General features: G+C 36.5%; 1 protein-coding gene across 10 annotated transcripts in view; it reads right to left on the minus strand.

The window, feature by feature from the left end:
- Positions 1 to 271: 271 nt before the first annotated feature.
- The window catches only part of WAC (WW domain containing adaptor with coiled-coil), a 93,448-nt gene continuing 79,403 nt past the window's right edge, over positions 272 to 14,316 (minus strand). For 7 of the 10 annotated variants that reach the window (XM_058436586.1, XM_032144464.2, XM_032144504.2 and 4 more), the window contains 6 exons: positions 12,205 to 12,327; positions 11,082 to 11,230; positions 8,578 to 8,696; positions 6,890 to 7,079; positions 5,466 to 5,593; positions 272 to 3,717 (listed from right to left, as the gene is read on the minus strand). In XM_058436586.1, the coding sequence (XP_058292569.1) occupies positions 3,648 to 3,717; positions 5,466 to 5,593; positions 6,890 to 7,079; positions 8,578 to 8,696; positions 11,082 to 11,230; positions 12,205 to 12,327 (779 nt within the window). In that variant the 3' untranslated portion in view covers positions 272 to 3,647. The remainder of the gene's footprint in view (positions 3,718 to 5,465; positions 5,594 to 6,889; positions 7,080 to 8,577; positions 8,697 to 11,081; positions 11,231 to 12,204; positions 12,328 to 14,316) is intronic. The other 3 variants (XM_058436588.1, XM_058436584.1, XM_058436583.1) reach the window with 2 other exon arrangements.

The raw sequence follows: 14,316 nt of genomic DNA on the forward strand, positions 1-14,316 counted from the left end.
TAGAGCCAAGAGCCTGCATGAGATCATCTAGGCAGGCTGCACTTCAGGGCACTATCAAAGGTCATGATCAGGAAAAGGAGGGTACCGCAAATTAGAGCACGACCTAAACAATCCCAACTTTACGTTAGAATTTTCACTAAAATGTTTCAGACTATTGAAACACACCGACTGATTAAAATTTCAGCAGTAATCTGTATTTTAAATTTCCTTACTCAAATGCAAATTATGCATTGTAAGACTTTCAAAACACAGTTCTGAAATAACTGCACAATATAGTCAAAACATATTTATTACTTTTCAGTGTCATTTTGTACACTCCCGTACAAATACAAGAATATAGCCGTTATTTACAGGTATTGAAAAGAAATCTGTATATTCAAACCCAACATCTAAATACAGTAGCTGGAAGTCCTGAACTACAATAGTTCCGGTGCGCAGAGTGAATTATTTCCCGCATTGCCCTCTCCCCTTTAAAACAGTCCCTCAAAGATATGGTGGTTCAACATAATAAACTGTTTTGGAAATGGGTAACAATTCCTGGCAAAGTTTTAAGAACCTCCTTCCCAAGATTTTACAAGTGTGAAACAAAGATTTAGAAGAAAAATACTACTACTAATTTGGGCTGTTAAAAGAAGCATAATGTCTTGAAACAGGGCTGAAGCATGTTTTTAGTCTGGAATTGCAGTCGTTTTAAAATCAGGTTAGACAAGTTAGAAAAATAAAAAGCGTAGGGAAGCTGGTTCTTCAGGGGAGTCTCTAACCTTCTTTCATCAAATATATTGTTACAATAACACGACATTTAAAAAGTTTGAATGGAGACTAATCTTTTAAAACGGGGGGAAAAAGCCACTTAAGTTCCCTAGAGGCTATTCAGTATTTCTATTTTCAAATTATCTAAACCAAGGTACATGCTCAAATCCATGGCCAACTAGATAAGGAATATTCCAGTCCAGAACATTATGCTTATTTTAATAGATATTCCCTAGTTAAGGTTAGGAGCTGGATACCATGTCTGTAGTAAGGTGCAATATTTAAAGTATTTCCACAAAATTTTAAATTTTCTGTGTTTAAAAATTCACTACTGGCCAGGAGCAGTGGCTCACGCCTGTAATCCCAGCACTTTGGGAGGCCAAGGCAGGCAGATCACCTGAGGTTGGCAGAGACCAGCCTGACCAACATGAAGAAACCCCATCTCTACTAAAAATACAAAATTAGCCAGGCGTGGTGGTGACTGCCTGTAATCCCAGCTACTCGGAATGCTGAGGCAGGAGAATCGCTTGAACCCAGGAGGTGGAGGTTGCGGTAAGCCGAGATCACGCCATTGCACTCCAGCCTGGGCAACAAGAGTGAAACTCTGTCTCAAGAAAAAAAAAATTCACTATTAAGAAATGTCAGATTAGGCGTCTTCTCCTAAATATATGTGACTAATTCATTTAGAGATTTAAACTTTTTTAAAAAACAAAACATAGCTACACAGACCAGTAGACTATAAGCATATCAAATTCAAATTTACCTAAATCACAAATTGCCATCTGATCAGGAAACATTTGCCTATTAAAACAAATTGCTCATTTCTTTCCAGAAAAGATACAGTAAGGTTTCTAGCTTAACACACAGCTCTTTGGGGTTTCATTTACATGCACTAATTAAATTCAGCAGATGTTAACAATCTCACAGAGGTATAAACATGACAATAAATTAATGGCATTTGTCTTTTCTTACATTTAAAAAGTATTCTTAAATTACAGGAAAATATCTTCCAGTATAAGATTTTAATTCCTTTTAATTACACTGGAACATTTTTGTATTTTAGAAAACACCAACACTATCGCTTACAGTTAACTTTTTGAGCTTACTGAAGAGCCTGATCATTTCACTTCCATACTTTAAATATATGCTTAAAGCACAAGAGCAATTTCAAAATTTATGTTAGCATCCAAGAATGTAGTAACATTGACATTGATGTCTAACATAAAAAACAAGCCCTTGGTGCTGCCAGTTTTGGAAGCACTTATCTGCCCCAACAGAAAAAAAAAAAAAAAAAAAAAAAAAAAAATCACCAAAAGCCCTAAACCAATTAAAAAAAGAAAAAACACCTTTCTAAATCAGATGGCAAGATTTTGATGGTAAAAGTTTTTTTGTGGGGGAAGAAAGTATTTTTTTCATGTGGAAACCCTTGTGATTTGATACATTACTGGCAGTGTGAAGCTAAGGCTATGTGACTAGTACTTTAGCAAAGGAAAAAAAAAGTCAAGGTAATTTTATAGTAGCAATAGTTTCTTTTTTTATTTTAATATACTTTAGGAAACAATATACAAAGCTGCGCTTTCCTGCTATTTCCAGATAACAGCAGGAAGCTCCAATTACACAAATTTAGCGTTTTGTGATGGCTAAGAACAGCAGTCAGCACCAGACTTGAACAGTTAGCTACAACACAAACATCCTTCCAAATGAAATGTCATAATAGCAAGACAGGTAAACCAGGGTTTAACAAATGACAACCACTTGGGAAGTGACTTAATCATTCTTGTTGAATTTCTTATTTCATTAAATATCTTATACACAATTTCCTGTTAATACGTTTTAAACAAAACCTCCCTTAAGCAATTATTTCAATTAAGTATAAATATTCAACAAGAACAGTTCTGATAAAGAATCCCCAGGTAGTTCAAATTTTAATGTGCACTGACCGAAGGAAAAGAAAAATAACAATTTTTGTTTGTTTTAACATGTTTATTACAACAGATACAATTCACATCTGACTAGCTCTGTTTCCTCTTTCCCCTCCCACAACCATGTTCATTGGGCCATTTCCTTATATTTGAGCAATCAATGTACTTTGAGCACACATGCCTGTCCAGCAGTACTTTTTAAGTCCATTCTTACAGGGTGCAAATGGATTTCAATAATTTATACAAACAAGTAGGTTATGCTCAATCACTGCAATTTTAAGCTACTGTACACAGGAATGAAAAGGTTATAGAAAAGTGCCATAGCAACAGTGCCTTAAGAAAGGAGATAAAGAGGAGCCTTAAAAAAATGGATAAAATCAGAATTTCAGAGGGAAATGGAAACACACGGGAAATGAAAAACATTTCTCTGCAAAACAAATGGAGAAGCACTGCTCTTGATCAGGTGCAAGTGTGGAAACAGTTGTTTCATATTTTGTACACTGCCCATAACGGTTCAAAATCGTATCCTTAGACACAGATCGCCTGGCGCTTGCACTGAATTTTTGAAAATGCAAGATTTCTGAATGATAAATTAACCCCCCCAATTTTTTTTTTCTTTTAAAAAAAGCTAATTTTGCAGACAGGTTTACACGTAAAAGGCTAGGTATTTAGCCACCTCAGCATTGATTAGTTTTGGATGTCTAAGCTCTGTTACACATGGCTTCCCATGGCTTCACTCTACAAAACATATTTACAACGTGAAGGATACATCTACAAGAAATCTACATTTCAAGGGTTTTACAAATCAATCTTGTATCTTTCCCCTGAATTGACTCTCACAGACCCCGTCCCCTTGTCATTTCCTTTGCCCAGCTTAACGGTCCAAAGTCTACTTAAATGCAGCTCAAAAATGTTAAGATTGGGCAACAGATTTACAGTTCCTGTTCTCAAAACCATGTGCAATTATTCACATCTTCACACCATGAAGGAATTCTGATTTTTTAGCTTTTCAAGTTCCTTAATTTGTTGTCTCAAAAATAGTATCCTGAAAAAAAAAAGCAGACATTAGAACCTGTGTATATATACAAATATTACAGAAAACCCAAGCTTTTATAATTGTAATTTTTTAAATTAAAACAAGTGATTTCTAATTAAGGCAAAAAAATTAAAAAAATTAACTATAAATTGGTTTACAGTTAAGACAAAGTAAACATTTAATACATAATATCTATTAAAGTATCAGGATGAGGAAAGATGTTTTAGTTTTCTAACAACTTTTTTTATTTTTTATTTTTTTGAGACAGAGTCTTGCTCTGTTGCCCAGGCTAGAGTGCAGGGGTGCGATCTTGACTCACTGCAATATCCACCTCCTGGGTTTCAAGCAATTCTCCCTGCCTCAGCCTCCCAAGTAGCCGGGATTACAGGCACCTGTCCTTATGCCTGGCTAATTTTTGTATTTTTAGTAGAGACAAGGTTTTGCCATGTTGGCCAGGCTGGTCTTGATCTCCTGACCTCAGGTGATCCGCCCACCTTGGCCTCCCAAAGTGCTGGGATTACAGGCTTTAGCCACCGTGCCTGGCCTTTTTAACAATTTCTTAATAATTCCTTTGGCTCTAACGACTTAAAATGTATTACTTTATAAACTATCATCACAATAAAGAAAGCAGCAGCTATTATACATGAAATAAACCTATACTGCATGTTTTCTGGCCCACTATATAGTAAAGAGTAGAATTAACCAGGTGTAAGAGATTAATCATTTAGAACAGCAATTCTCAATGTAGATGTAGGTACATAAAAATGAAGCCAAAAACCAAAAATTGAAACACACAAACCCCAGTTACGCAGATTCCCATGAACATAAAAATATTGCCTGTTTTTACTCCTCTCTTCTGGGAACTATAATATTTATTGCCTGTACACATGAATTAGGCATAATCAGGCTGGCTTGATATTTGACTGTATATACTGTTTTCCTAAGATGCAATAATGAATAATTTCCTAAAAGTCTAATGATGTAACAAGCCAAAATGAAGTTTATGTTAGAACTACTTTCAGAGCAATCTGAGAGTATAAGAACCTAAGTTGTTACTCAGAGAGTACCTCTAGATATTTTAGTAACTGTAAATAAACTTACTTTTTCAAGTTGTACTATAAACTACATTTGGTATTTACTAAGTATTTATGGTTTCTTGACAAGATTCAGTCTACCTGTAACTCTGTGACTTGCACAGACAGGACATAAAGCCATTGCCAAGTCTGTCCTCAACTCTGTAATAGGCATTAAAAAAAATACCTATGCTATTATTATTATGACCTAGATATTCTATTTGAGTGAAACACTATATTAAGAAATGCAAGACAAGAGTTCAGGTGAAAAACACTAAGACAGCAGATACACTAAACGTGCTGGACAAATTCTTCCTATACTTTTCAAGGCATCTATTGATGATGCAAGGACAAATAATCTGAAATTTCAATGGAAACACCCTCAGCAAGAGAGGACATTTATAATTAGTTGTGGTCAATATTTTATTTTTTTCAATAATATATTATTGCAGCTTATGGAGTTATGAGAAAAGTCAAATGAAGCATTCATCATGGGTTAAGAGAAAATCAATAGGCTTTATCCCTTCACGAGAAATACTATTAACTTATGAAAATGCAGTGATAGAATGTGATCAATGTATCAAAGAGAACTTTACATTTCATAAAATGTGATTTACATCTTTAGTTCGATTTAAGAATCATAATCTTGAGAAACATAAAAATATATTTCAGTGAAAGACTTACCTTTGCTCTCGCAAAGTTGCTTGAATTTCACATACTCGGACTAAAGATCTTAAATTTTTTAATTCAGTACAAATTTCGGACATGTGAATAGTTCCCATGTTATGCGCTTCTTCACGTAATCTTGATGCCTGTAATTAAAGAAATGAACAAACATTAATATACACAAAATAAAACATGAAATTTCTGAGTACAATTTTATACTAGGATCAGAGAATAATCCTTTTCCCTTAAATACACAAAAATGCTAGTGAATCTAATAGGGAAAATTAATTTCTTTTAAGAAACTGTCTCTAAGGGTGGAAGGTACTTATTTTAATATTTCTCTTCCAAGTTGGAGAAAATAGGATTTCCAACCTGAAGCTAACACAGCACTAAGAAAGGACTCATGATTTGTGGTTAATAAAAGATGCTCGGTCAGCCAAAGAGATTGTCATTTCTGCAAGTTCAGGTATTAGATACTGATTCAAGAGCCTCACTATACTCCTCTATCATAAGACACACAACATATTCTCTGTAAACTTTCGAACACCCCAGATGGCCAGTTATCTGATAAAAAGAAAGGGGCAAATGGCAGTAAGTGGAATGTTCTAAGGTCTCTCATCCCAAAGCAAAAATGTTTCCTAACTTCCAGTTGCTAGTCCAGTGGGAAAGTCATAGAAAATTAACCGTTTTTTGTTTGTTTGGTTGGTTTTTTTGAGACAGTCTTACTCTGTCACCCAGGCTGGAGTGCAGTGGTGCGATCTCGGCTCATTGCAACTTCTGCCTCCTGGGTTCAAGTAATTCTGGTGCCTCAGGCTCCCGAATAGCTGGAATTACAGGTGCATGCCACCATGCCTGGCTAATTTTTATACTTATGGTTAGAGATGGGGTTTCACTATGTTGGCCAGGCTGGTCGCGAACTCCTGGCTGGCCTCAAGTGATCCACCTGCCTCGGCCTCCCAAAGTGTTGGGATTACAGGTATGAGCCACTGCGCTTGGCCAGTAGATTAACAGTGCTAATGGATTCTGAGACTATCAGAGAAGCCGAGTGGAAAAAGTACACTGGCTTTGAGCCACTCACTGTTAACTGGGTGACCCTGGGATCAAGGTCTTATGCACTATTTGGTCTTAAGGACTTCAATGGCAAAATGAGAAAACTCTATCTACACTGCTTAGCTGTTTTAAGAAGTAAAGAAAATAAATATAAGGCATTAAGCACTGAGCTAACTGCTGAGTACTTGACAACAGCGGCTATATAATGTTAAAATATTTTGTAAAACCAGAAAAGTTATCATACATATCAAATATTTTTTAAATGACTACAAAGTTAGAGATTCATTATTTTAAATATTGCTTGAATTCAGTGGTCACATTAGATTTTCTAGTTGATTAAATTCTGTTTTGCTGATCATCCAAAGGTAAAATCTAGGCTGTACGTAACATACCTGCTTCTCTGCATGATCTGCAGGCCATCCTTGAACGTGTTTTATGAGATTTTCACTGAAGTGTGCTGCTAGTGCAGGCGTTAATGAACACGTGGATCGGGCAGAAGAATTCTGTGGTACAACTGTTGCATTTGATGCATTACTACTATTAGAAGTATGATTGGGACCAGGTGATGGACTTCTCTGGCTACTAGAAAACAGAATTGAATGTGTAGTATGTTTAAAAGTAGTTTCTGGGTATCCTTATCCTAGAAACTGCATGTTAATACCTTTTATTAACTTAAAGATATCCAAATTCCTAAGAAATTTGTTATTTTAACGTCAAATAAAGAGAATTAACAATCCAAAGTATATTATTCCTCAAAACACTTTGGGGGAAAAAGCCCTTTTAACACTACTGTCAGAGTCAAATGTAAACTGTACTCTCCACATCTGAGAGCAGAACCTGCTAACTTTGTGTAGCACAAACACTAATAAGAATATAACTTAAAAAAGTCATATTTTAACAGCTGTAGATATAATGCACATCTGAAGACTGCTCATATACATCTAGGTAAGGGGAAAATATATATTGCCTTTGTTCCCAACGTCAGAACTGCTGAATCAGAGGGTGAAATAATGTGAAGCAAAATACAGACATTTTATTGGATAGCACTCAACAAGCATAGTGGCAAAACAAAACCAAAAAAATAACACTCTGAGATTCTTTATCTTCTTTTAAAGCTGAATGGTTTGGGCCAGGGTTGGGGATATGGTGGTGAGAACCAAAAAATTTAATCACCCAAGTTGATCTCCTACCTGCTTCACCAGACTTGGCTCTGAATGAATTTCAGTTATTTCCAAAAACTAAATCTCCCAAAGGATGAAGAGTTTTCATCACTGAGGATATTTAAAATAATACTGCAGCCTCTAAAAACAATTTAAAAGAAGGATTTCCCAAAAATGTTCAGAGCAATGGCAACATTGCTGGAGTAAGTAGACAGCTTCCCAAGGTGATTATTTTGAAGGGAACAACTCTCATTTGGAGGTATAAGTTCTGAAATGCTTGTTTAGAAAACAACAATAAAAACAACAGGTGAATTATTTTGCTACCTCATAGCATGAAATAAAAAATAGGAAAATCAATCAAATGAAAACCATTCATTCAACAAATGTCATTTAAAGTTGTGTTGTTAATGAACAAAGAAAAGTGCTAACACAATACAGCAGTATATAGAACCATCTAAAAAGCCATCTGTATAGGGTCACAGTTAAGCTATTGGGAAAGCCTGACATATACCAGTTGGGAAACATTGGCCCAAGTTTTAGATATGAGACTTTGGCTTTCATCAATATACTCAAACCAAAACTGCTATGAGGAGGTTAAAAAGTAAGGTAATTCCAACAAATATTGTAAAATCGTGTGCCTTTCTGGTACAAGTATCACAAATCTTTAGCCCCATTATATTGCACTGTGTAAAATTTTAAAGAGCCACTTTCTTCAAAATAACCCAGGCTTCACTACTAGAGACAACAACCTACCCTCTTGTATACAGGTTTGTCTTTGTAAATTTTACAACATATAAGCCTACTTTAGGGTATTCATGGAGTTTAAGGTTAAGTTCTATTTTACAGATATAATATTCAAACAATGCAGTGTACCACCATTAAATAAAACAATGTGGCGTCAATATACAGTATCAACCTACCTTGAGCGCTGAAGACTTCGAGGAGAGACAGGTTCATGACCTTGCTGCTTGTCAGCAGTTACAGGCTGCTGTGTGGCTGACTGTGACACTGGTCCTTGCTTAACTACTGGAGTACTAACCTGAAATGTCAAAATCTGGTGAGATGGTCTCCAAATCTAATTCACATCTCTCCCCCCAAAATCTAGGTAATCGTCTTAAAACACGTAAAGTGTGGTGTTTTAAAGAAGACAGTCAAAGTTCTGAAACTTACATCTCATTTCTTTGTAAAAGCCCAAGGTCATAAAATTACTTCCCTATCAAACCAGTCTAAGAAACTAGTTCTCCTCCTTTACAGCTCAGTTTTCTTTCCAATACATTATTATCTCTTCTGATTTACTGTTACTTTTATATCAATAAAAGTAAATATGTATGCTACCACATCATACACATATGGATGCTTAGATTTTAATGATATGGAGAAATATGTGATTGGGCTATCAGAAAATGAGTTATGGCCCATATAAAGTTCAACATCAGAGTTTTTCAAAGAGGTGTTACTCTACAGAGGTAGACTGAAGTCCATGATTGCCAATCAGGATATGTATTATATTCAGAAGCCACATAGAGAAAAGCAGTTTGAAATATAAGCTCTAAATTGAGGCACAAAGGCAGATGGAGTCCTTTGTGATTAAGTCACACCTCACTGCTGTTTTTCTTTTGGTAGGGTGAGGGGATATGATTAATAATTCTCCCTAACAAATTCGGAATGTCCTGCTTAACTTCTGAATATTACCTATCAATTCTAGTCAAGTCTTATAAAGAACATTTTAGCAAGCACTACATAAAAGCTCAAATGTTCAATTATTTTAAAAGCAACTTGAAGAAGTTTTTGGAACACAAAAAACGAACAGCTACTTGCTTAAAGGATTTTTTTTTTTTTTTTTTGAGACAGGGTCTTAATCTGGTTGCCTAGTCTGGAGTGCAGAGTGACGTGATCTTCGCTCACTCTAACCTTGAATTCCCAGGCGCAGGTGATTCTCCTACCTCAGCCTCCTGAGTAGTGCACATTGCCATGCCCAAGAAAGTTTTTCAGAGTTTCACTCTCTTGCCCAGGCTGGAGTGCAGTGGCGTGATCTTGGCTCAACTGCACCTCCACTTCCCAGGTCAAGTGATTCTCATGCCTCAGCCTCCTGAGTAGCTGGGATTATAGGTCTGTGCCAGCACGTCCAGATAATTTTTGTACTTTTAGTAGAGACCGGGTTTTGCCTGTTGGCCAGGCTTGTTTCACACTCCAGGCCTCAAGTGATCCGCCTGCCTCGAACTCCCCCAGCAAATTTTCAAATTATTTTTGTAGAGATGGCGTCTTGCTATATTGCCCAGGGCCTAATTCAATCCTCCCGCCTTGGCCTCCTAAGTGCTGTAATTATAGCTGTGAGCCACCACACCCGGCCTGCTTAAAGGAGTTGAAATGCTCAGTTTACAAGTGACTATAAAACCAATACTACCACTTATTTCACTTTTAACCACTATTTACTATACTCTTAAAATACCACCCTGAAGACAAGTTCTAAGCTCCAAAAATAACATCTCTTTTGCTGAAACTCACATTTTAATTCTTTCCTCCTTAAAATACTGGCAAATGATAAGAACTGCATAATAAACTAACAACTGTAACTTGGAATTTTAAAAATCAATCTAAATTGACCCTAAAACATGCAATGATCAATGGCCAAGGTAGGGAAGGGATGAACAAACGAGAAGACTTTAAAAGCTGACCAGCCACCTCTTTCAAGTTATATTTCAATGCATTTTTATTTTTGGGCTTCTGCTTAAGACCTTACAAAGAATTATCTGGCATTAAAAAGTTTGAAACAGCCTACTGTTCCAAAACTACTCAAAAGAAATTCCCCCTACATTTACCATTTAGACCAGCAATTTTCTAACTGCACCTATGGAGCCAACCATGTAAGATTCTGCTGGGAGGAATACAGGCAATATAAGGTTAGTAAAATGGGTCCCTGTATTCACAAACACCTAGGTTTCAAATTCTGACTCTACCACAGAAACTTGAGAGTTTGATTTTCTCATCTATTAAATAAAGCAAGTGATTCTCATGATGTGAAAATTAAACATACATTAAGTTCTTAGCACAGAAACTGCCTCATTTTTGAAATACAAATATGGAAAAGTCGCTGGAAAACATGTTCATTCATGTCTTTTGGAGTTTGAAAATTCTACAAATATTAAGACTCAGTATATCCTCTTTATCTCGCTCTCCATGTGACAAATCCCAAAACCATTAGGGAACAGACTCAGATGGTGTATTAAAGCAGCACAGATTCAAAGCCCCTCTCTATCCCTCAGTGAACTGAGAAATTCTAGGCTGCATCTACTATCATACCTGTCATTCATTCCACCACTACACCTCATTCTCAGAGGGCTTTTTCTATAACAGATTCTAAAATGTTACTGACTTTCCAAAAGTAAGTAGTTTCTTTCCCAAATGTCCCTCAAAGGTGACATACCTTTGGCTGTGATGAAACAGGAGGAGTACTGATCAAAGGTTTGATAGGGACTGTGTTAGTTTGAGGTGTGCTTATTCTTGGAGAAACATATGATCTTGGGGATGACGCATCAGACGTTAAAGACATCGGAGACTGATTAGATGGCTGGGCTGTAGAAAAGGGAAACAATTAATTTTAAAGAAAAACAAAACAAAACAAAAAACTAAAGTCCTTTGTAATATATGTGGCAAAGATATTTGTATCACTCTAAACCCCCCACCCCCATATTACCCAGAGAACACTTAATGGAATAAATCAGAATCTGACCTTCTCACTGGGCCACACTGACTAAGTGAGCTGTGTGTTCAGAGGTAAGCACACCCAGTGTGGCCCACTCTCCTTTATGTGGCTGTAACAGGAAGCTAGGCCTGAACCTATTCTCACATGGAAGGCCTCCTCACCATCCTTATTTCTTCTTTCTTATTCTACATTTAGGCCCAGGTATCCCACGCAGTCTCCTGCTCATGAGGCTAGCCAGAGGGTTGCAAGAGTCTCTGCACCATTATACTTCCATTCCAGACAAGGCATTCCTGCTGTTTATCAGCTTTCTGACAAAGTGACCCTTTCACTTCCCATTTGCTCCTATGTGTATCTCTCTCCATTTGGATACCTTCATGAAGAGGGATATCTAATTCAAGGCAGAAAATGAGCATTTCCATATTATCCAGTCAAAAAACATCTAACGTCAATCTGAACCAAACTTCAACTCTTCAAATACATGCAATGTTTCACAAAGATATATGGCACATCATAGTTTACTTTTAGCTTTGGCATTAAAAAACTCATTAATAACAAAGTCTGAATTAAATACTGTATTAAATAATTATAGATTTGATGGCAATACCTTAAGACAAATGTCAAAGCTTGCTTCATCTAAAAAGAAAGGAAATAAAAATACTACTGTATATGCCAGTGTTACAAAAAAAAAAACAAAATTATTGTAGCTAATCTCTTAAAAAACTAAAAAAAAAAAAAAAAAAAAAAAAAAGGAAAGAAAAGGAAAAACTAAATACAAAAAAGGGCTATTAATTCCAAAACAAAATCAAGATACCATTCTAGAGATATCTAAGATGAGTAAGAATACCTTGTGTTGAGAGCTGAGCAGCTTGAGAAATCAGAGACGTTATGTTGAAAGCAGATGGTCCAGCAGTAAGAAACTTATGAATTATAGACTGCAGTGAGGCTTGTGTCACAGCTGCTGTAAGAACTAAAAACATATTATTTCATACATTCATATAAAAACAAGAGGCTTATGTGGCATTAGTAACAACCTGACAAGGAAGAGAACCCACAAGAAACAAATATTTCCACCTAGAACTCTCAAAATAAAAGCCTACTAGGTAGGAGTAAGGGTCCCAAGATGTGAAATGGGTCCCAAGATGTGAAATGATCTGAGGCAGAGAAAATGAAACTTACTGGGTTTACAATAAAGGTAAACCAACAGAGTTTCTTTTACACTAATTAAGATGATCACCTGAACAAAGTCTCTCTACAAAATTTAACGAGTGTTCACAGGAACTTCCGATTACATCAGAAACCTATTAGTATGTGAGTGTTCAGTATGTTATATGGAATTCACTGGATAAACGATTGCTATTTCATGTGACTGCCTTTTTAGACAAGCTGGCCATTCAAATCCTACATCAAGATCCATCCTAATAATCTAAAAATGGATACAAAAAAAGGGAGTATTGGCCAGACATGGTAGCTCACACCCAGCACTTTGGGAGGCTGAGGCGGGTGGATCGCCTGAGGTTAGGAGTTCGAGAACAGCCTGCCCAACATAGTGAAACCCCGTCTCTACTAAAAACACAAAAAATTAGCTGGGCATAGTGGCAGGTGCCTGTAATCGCAGCTACTAGGGAGGCTGAGGCAGGAGAATTGCTTGAACCTGGGAGGCAGAGGTTGCAGTGAGCCAGGATTGCGCCATTACACTCCAGACTGGGCAACGAGCAAAAACTCCATCTCAAAAAAAAAAAAAAAAAGGTATTTAGAAATACCATGTATTTTTGATGTGTAAGATATTTTATTATTGACATTAACTATTATTTCTTCAACTATTTATTTTGGAGACAGGGTTGTGCAATCACAGCTCACCATAGCCTTCACCTTCCAGGCTTAAGTTATGCTCCCACCTCAGCCTCCCAAGTAGCTGGAACTACAGGCATTCACCACCACACCTGGCTAAGTTTTTGTATTTGTAGTAGAGATGGGGTTTTACCATGTTGCCCAGGCTGGTCTCAAACACCTGGGCTTCAGTGGTCCACCAGCCTCGGCAAGTGCTGGAATTACAGGCATGAGCCACTGCATCTGGCCTCCTCAAACTATCTAAAAGCCCCACTTTGCCTAAATAAAACATTTACCTACCACACAAGAGAACTGTGTGGTTAGAGAATAAAATAAAAATACAAAAAAATTAAAGACAGTAGGAACAGACTAATAACCAACTAGCCTGAGATAGCTTTATTTTTAGGATAAGAACTTAACCACTTAACACTACTTTTAAGTACATTATGTGAAAATGTACACAAAAATTGATCATTTTATTATTTATTTATTTTGAGATGGAGTCTTGCTCTGTCAGCCAGGCTGGAGTGCAGAGGCACCATCTCAGCTCACTGCAACCTCCGTCTCCTGGGTTCAAGCAATTCTCGTACCTCAGCTGGGAGTAGCTGGGATTTACAGGCACGTGCCATCACGCCTGGTTAACTTTTGTATTTTTATTAGAGACAGCGTTTCACCATCTTGGTCAGGCTGGTCTCAAACTCCTGACCTCAGGTGATCCACCCGCCTTGGCCTAAAAATTTATCATTTTCAACAGAAAATTTTGCAGTGCTCTTACGAATTAACGTGTGAATGTGAACAGTTTCCAAATTAAAACCACATCTACTTTTATTCAGACTTTTTCAAAGTGGCTGCCTAAATATTCTGAAACATAAGTAGCATTACTGAAAAGGCTGGAATTAAATAATACAATTCACCAGGAAAAAATGGCAATATTTTATCTAGTACCTATCTCCTCTCTTCTCACAATTTTTTAAAAGCATTTTAAGTAGCTACCTGAATTCCTACTTTTCTAGTAATTAGCATATTTTAAATATTCTGAGTAATTATTTATACAGGTTTTTTAGAAACATACCAGAAGTTTTTATATCAATTTCAACAAATACTCTGTTGTTTTAATGTAAAATTTTAC

Source organism: Hylobates moloch, unplaced genomic scaffold (assembly GCF_009828535.3).
Source record: "Hylobates moloch isolate HMO894 unplaced genomic scaffold, HMol_V3 SCAFFOLD_3, whole genome shotgun sequence".
NCBI classification, from domain to species: domain Eukaryota; kingdom Metazoa; phylum Chordata; class Mammalia; order Primates; family Hylobatidae; genus Hylobates; species Hylobates moloch.